Raw genomic sequence first — 6390 nt, 5'->3', positions numbered from 1 at the left:
AGACATTGGCCCAGGGGCAAGAGACAGGGACGAGGTCATTCACACCCTGTGTGGGGCTGCAAACTCTCAGCACCCTGGACAAGAAGTGTCCCTCCATTGGCCTGCTGGCCTTTCCCTCAGCCCCTGTCCCAGTCTCTGCCCAGTGACTCAGGACCGCAAGCTCAGCCACCATCTCCTGCTTTCCCTCAGTCCTCCCAGCAGCTTGCGCGTCCCAGATTCCTGCTCCCAACCTTGGCTTCTCTTCAGACTACATGTGGCTTTCCCTTCTAGATCACTCTCTGTTAGCTCACGTCCTTCCACCTCAGCCCCGAGACCTTCTTCTTACCACCCGAGATTCTACAGGCGGTACCTTTCAGCCAGTCCCAACTTCACGGCTATTCCTACCCAGGAGCTTACCTTTGTAGAGCAGGGAGCAACCAACATGCTTCTCCTTTGATTTCTGTTCCATTATGGCCTTTGACTTCCTCACCCAGCCCCCCCACTCCAGGGCACCAGGAACACAGCCGTCCCTTTGCTTCACTGTCATGTGCATTTATTGAGCGCCCGCAGAGTGCGTGGTACTATGCTCAGGTTCGGAGCCATGATCTAGTCAAAAGGAGACCAGAGCTAGTACAGAGAATGATTCATAGCTGCTTACATCTGGTAAGAGACGGGGCAGGGGAGAGCTAATCACAAAACAAAGTCCTATTCGAAAGCAACAAAATCTCTGAGAGTAATATATATTCTGCGCACACGCCCTGAATGAACACGTGGGTGTACCCAGTGGTTGCATATGCGTGCCTATACAGTGTTGTGGGTAAATAAACAACTGTATATGCTGTATGCACACACGCACGCACACACCACTGCACAGACAGAATCTGGCTTATGCTATCAAAGACACTAGCCCCCAGGTTCTAGTGAAGCGGTCTGCCCTAGATGCCTGCAGCATGCAAAACTTGGAAGATCCGGAGATTCACAGTACAGGAGCACAATGGGGTTGCGTGGGTACGTTCTGTCCCTGGGCCCAGCCACAGCACTCGGGGTTGCTCATGGCCAGCGACAGCAAAGCCTTTGTGAAGAGATCACAGAGGAGAGCTGAGAAGCCGGAGGCTACCTGTCCAGTGTCAGGGCCCGCTGGAGCCCTGGCGAGTTCCCCAATCTTCAAGGCAGAATTTAAAACTCTGATTTCCAAGTGTGTAGTCCTGCAAACAGTATTCCTTTTCACAGTGCCGCAGATCGAGGTGAGAATTTTTTTCTCGCTCACTTTCTGCAGCTTCCCATGTGTGCTAACGCATTTTGTAGTCATTAGATACAGATGTTTCACACAGCTGTCCCTTGAAATCCAAGTCGACTGTGAAATCGAGGTCTCGCTGCAAAGGAGCAAAGGGTTCCAATATTAGTGTGATCAGAGGTGACGGCACCCTCCCCTCCCTGCAGGCCGATGGGTGGGTAGCTACTATGTTCTAAGGTTTGCTACCTAAGGAGTTCCCACAGACAGCCCTCAGGAATCTACTCTGGTGCCTCATTATCTTCCCAGGAAGTTCTTTGATTCCTAACCTAAATCCTTCCTGTCATAATAGAAACTGTTTCCTTTGATTTCCTCCTGGAAGAATACAGAGTGGGGTGGGCGAATCTTCTGTGGCATAACCCTCAAGGCATTCTGTAGACTCTTAGTACACTTGCTCACACCCAGGGGTGCTCAGAAAGAAAGAATCTCACTGTCCCCAGCCCACCAGGCCAGCTGAAGACCTACAAACCCAACTTCCCTTGGGCCACTAGAAACTCTCATGTTCTGGTTCAACTCATCCTTAATGATGTGAAACCTAGGCAACTGCCTTTGTTCTCAACCTCTGTCAAAAGCTAGAAGCTGTGCTGGAGGCTAAGAGAGTCTGGGTCTGGGGGGAAGTACAGGCTAGAAAATCTCTTAATTCCTGAGCCTTAAAGGGCCAACACTGGGGACAGTCAGTCATGCCTAGTCACATCCAAGCCCAGGTTCTTACTGCCTCCTTCGAAAACTTTCCTGATTATGCACAAGGCACCTAGGCACCTCAGCGAGTGGCTCCTGGCACCAGCACTGCGGTCCCTTCTACTCTCTGACACCTGCCCACACAGAGGCTGCCTGCCTTAGCACTCACCACATTTTTGGCATTTGGCTTCATGGAGATGGTCCCATAGAGCTCTTCCCCTCTCCGGACGGTGAGGTAATCTTCCAAATAGAAAACAGTCTGTTTCCAGTGGGTGTAGGGGGCATCAGGGGCTGAGGAGTGAAGGATGGGGGTATAGGACGAAAGAGTCAAAGAAGGCGTCTCCAGAAGGGCTGAGGCTGGAACCCTGCCTACAAGTCGCTTGGTGTGCTCTGGGACTCTGACCGCCACACAACGCTCTTGTCGGACCAGGGGCCCGGCTCCTGTTGCTAGACTCCAAGCTGCCACCGGAATTCCCCCCATGAGCCCCAGGGATCCCTCCTACCATTAGCGCCTCATCCCTCAGGGCTGCAGGTCTTAGCTGGGGAGCAAAGGAGAACAAGATGACACTACCAATTCATGCCATGGGTGGGGAATGAATACCCTCTGACCAGCGAAACTCTGTAACACTAATGAATCTCAGAATGCTGTTTGTTTCCCCATTATTTCAACAGAGTGAAGGCTTTCAGACAGTGTGGGAAAGACATTTGTAGAGCAGGCCATCCTGTCTCTCCTTAAATGGCATCATTTATGCAAACTCCACAGCTAACCCAGTTTCCCCAGTTCTACTGACAGCCCAGTCCTGCAAACAGCTTTCGCTGCCTGCTTCTCTGCCCTAGAACCAAAATTAGTACCCTGGGCCCAGGCCCGCCAGGGGTTTCAGCTGTGGCTTCCTAACTGGATCCAAGAAATGAAAGACGATCCTCATTCTATAGCCCCAATGCTGGTCCACAGCTCACACCTCCTGTGTGACCCAAAGCCACTCTGACGCTTGCACCCCCACTGTATTTGCCTTTGAATCCCACCCATCCTCTCTCAGCACACTGCAAGTTCTACAGCTCAATGAGAGATCCAGCTAACGGGCTGTCTTCCTCAGCAGCAGCAGCTGTCTTTGGAACACTTTTCCCTCCCTAGTCACTGCTTACTGGGCTCTCCCTTCCTCATCCTTCAAGGTCACTTCCTCAGTGAAGACTTGCCTGACCACCCACCTGGATTAAGGGCACCCTGAGCTTGTGTTACGAGGGTGTCTGTCATGATGCAGCATAAACAGTACCCCCACCCCCACCCCATTTGTGTCCTGCACAAGACTCAGATCCCTGGGAGGGCAGGGCAGGGACCATGCCAGGCTTGATCATTGTGAAATACTCAGTGCTTACACTCCAGCGTCATCGCAAGATGTCGATTCAACACAGGAGGAGACAGATACCATGTCACTCCCGAGTCGGACTGCACAACCATTCTCGGCGGTGCAGATAGACTCTTAAGAAGCTACACCATCGTCTCTCGAGACGGATGGCTGCCGACGACGACAACCACCATGCTTAGTACATCTGTAAGTCCTGAATAAATGTGAGTTATCTGGTGTAAAATCAGAGTAGACAAGCATTCCATGATGCTTCAAAGCACCCATAGATGTTCAGTTGCACTGGGGGCTTTAGAACCTATAGACTATAGAAGAACCCATCTCAGAGTAAGCTCCTCTTGCCCATTCAGGCTCTTACCTTCCTCCACCAGGACACAGGACTCATTAATACTGACTTCCTCTTTGCTTAGGGACAGAGGTAAAGATGAGAAGATGTGGGAAGAAAATAATAAGTGCCTCTCAAACACTACAAAAAGCTGTCACATGGAAAGGCTTTTATGTGGCCTTATTGGCTTTGGAGGCAGAACAAAGGCTAGTTGGTGGGAATTACTAGAAGGCAGATTTTGAATTCACCAGAAAGAGCTAGAGCTGTATCACAGTCTTAGGAGCTCTTTGAGGTCCACTCACTTGGGATTTATCATGCCCCAAGGCAGCCCAGGTGATCACTAAGATCTTTTAAGCCCTACTTTAATGGTGGTGAAAAGTCTGTCTTTCTTTGCCCTTTGCAGTGAACTGGCTTGATCAAATGTCAGTGGTTTGGATAACAGCCTTGAGTAGCTTTCGGTGTGTGCATATGGGAAATCAGTGCAAACTCAAGGTCACGGATGGGGATGAACAGCCTGAACATTTGGAAGGGCTTGAAGGAAGATCATGAACTTGAAATCTGCTCCTCTCTGAGCATGGATTCCCAAACAGACCCAGCATTCCTGGCCTCTAAGGCACACTACTTTCTACAAAGTCCACCTGCTCCCAGCATCTTCCCTGCCAATTACATCTAAATAAGTTGTCAAAGGACAGTCTCCAGTATGAGCAGTGTACAATATGACTGGCAGCAGTCTCACCCCCACTTCCACATACTGCAGCTCAGACAGGTGTCTCTCCTGTTCTTAAAGCCCTTCAGGCAAGAGGATTCAAGCATCTTCCTTCTGGCACCTAATCAGAGACCTTATGAGAATCTCAGAGACTTCACTGGCGCAGATTTATCAGCCACCAAGCCTAGGAGTCTTCCTCAGATGGTAGCAAAGAAAAAAAAAAAAATGCCTTGGGTTGAAAGAAAGTGATCTCTTCCCCCGACACTAACATCAAAAGATTAAGAATGTCCCAAACATCTCATTTCCATGATGGGTGCATTAGCTATGGACTCATTATCTAAACCAGTCTTCACTTTAATAAAAATTTGAGCTCAATATTTCTGGGGGTAGGAAGGGAGCAAGTTTGCCAGGACTTAAAAATCTCCCCTAGGTGAAGCAGACAAATAGTCATGGCTGAGTTCACTGCACAGACCTAATCATTTGCATCTGATAACACCTCTTGGATGAGTGTCAGTGGAAAGGGTGCTTAATTAGGGGAAAACAGGCCCACTTTCCACTTCCCATGTTGTCACGTATTTTCACCATGACCCTGGGGCTCATTTTCTACACCTGCAGGTCATGGTGCCCTGTGAGGATTAGATGGGATGACAATGAGGAAAAGATAAACTGAGGGTGACCAAACCTTCTGCTGTGCCCAGGACAGATCCCGCTCACCTCCGTTTTCCTGGCATAATTATTAAGAGCTCTCCCCTTCACTCTCAAAGGTGTTCTTAATTACATGGTCACCCTACATATAACATAGTAGGTCTATGGTAGGGTGTTACTCAGCATTAGGTGGGTATTTCATCACTATGGAGAGTTGGTATGTCATTTTAATGATCCATACACTAGGGGTCCAGCCTGCAAAGGGTGCTGCCTGACTCTAGTGTGCTAGAACGTCCTAGGGAAGCACCCAGAGAGTTGCTGTGCACGAGGATCAGCACTCACCGCAAGACTGTGGAGACACGTACAGTTCTCGTCAGTGAACAGGGCTTGTCTTCTCCTCCCCTGCCCTCAGCTCTCCCTATTATGAAGATACCTTCATATGCTCAATATCTGGGCCCCTTTTCTCCCTCCCTCAAGCCCGTCCCCTCATAGTCTCTCTGAGTTCTGGGTTATGGAGAGCTTGTGTTTGCATTTTGAAGGGAGTGTGGCCAGTACTGCTTGCAGCCTTCCAAGTGCATGTGCATTTATTCGCTCATTCACCCATACATTCATTCAACTGACATCTATTTGAGATGCCTATCATGTGCCAGATAGGTCCTAAATTTGGGGAACAGCGACCAATACAGCTTTGCCCACCTCAGATTTTACCCCCTAAGTGAAGCCCTCTGTGACTGGTGACCACAATGGGCCATGGGAACAAACAGCAGGGGCCTCTCACAAGAGCTTTCCTGGTGCTTTTGGAAAGGAAGTGAATCCTACTTCCTCTTCCACTTCTCGATGGCTAAATGGAATCTAATATTCTCTTGAGCTCTACATTTCTAATTCTATTCTCTAGGGGGTTCACAAGCTCTTTGAAGAATTCAAGACTATGCAGCAAGAAGCTTCTTTGGCCTGAGAAAACGACTCAGTGTCACAGGACGGCAAAGCTAGAAAGGGCTGCCAGGCCAGCTAGGTGCAATGGCCCACAGAGTAATCACCCTCCCTTGCTGATCCTGGAAAAACCGGGACTCAAATCCAGGCCTGCTCTTATTCAGCCTACTGCCCTTCTACCTACCACACAGCAGCACTCGGGATCCAGTTGCATTTCCTCCCCCTGCAAGCCTAGGATGTGCATTGTGGCAGCTGGGGCTGCTGGCTGGCACTGCCGGGAACCCTGTGTGCCTGCCTAGAGCTGCAGAGAGGAGACGCCAGGACTCTGACAGGGATCATTTTCAAGCTGCTAAGTACTTGATGTGTGGGATCCCAGAGCCAGCTGCTGCTGGGCTGAGATGGAAACACGGTTGGGGTTGGTGAAGAGAGACCACATAGGCAAGCTTCACTTTGCAAGAAGTTCAAAAATAGCTGA

The 6390-nt window shown here is 49.8% G+C and overlaps 1 protein-coding gene across 1 annotated transcript in view; it reads right to left on the bottom strand.

Moving 5' to 3' along the window:
- Positions 1 to 336: 336 nt before the first annotated feature.
- Positions 337 to 6390, bottom strand: part of LOC150012528 (protein arginine N-methyltransferase 8) — an 86720-nt gene continuing 80666 nt past the window's right edge. The window contains exons 9-10 of the mRNA XM_090273855.1: positions 2118 to 2239; positions 337 to 1352 (exon numbers count right to left, since the gene is read on the bottom strand). Of these exons, the coding sequence (XP_090129981.1) occupies positions 1269 to 1352; positions 2118 to 2239 (206 nt within the window). The 3' untranslated portion in view covers positions 337 to 1268. The remainder of the gene's footprint in view (positions 1353 to 2117; positions 2240 to 6390) is intronic.

Source organism: Furipterus horrens, unplaced genomic scaffold, assembly GCF_987537825.1.
Source record: "Furipterus horrens unplaced genomic scaffold, mFurHor1.1.pri manual_scaffold_4, whole genome shotgun sequence".
Lineage (NCBI taxonomy): Eukaryota > Metazoa > Chordata > Mammalia > Chiroptera > Furipteridae > Furipterus > Furipterus horrens.
The sequence above is the reverse complement of the archived record's forward strand: the minus strand, read 5'-3'. Positions and strand labels throughout refer to the sequence as shown.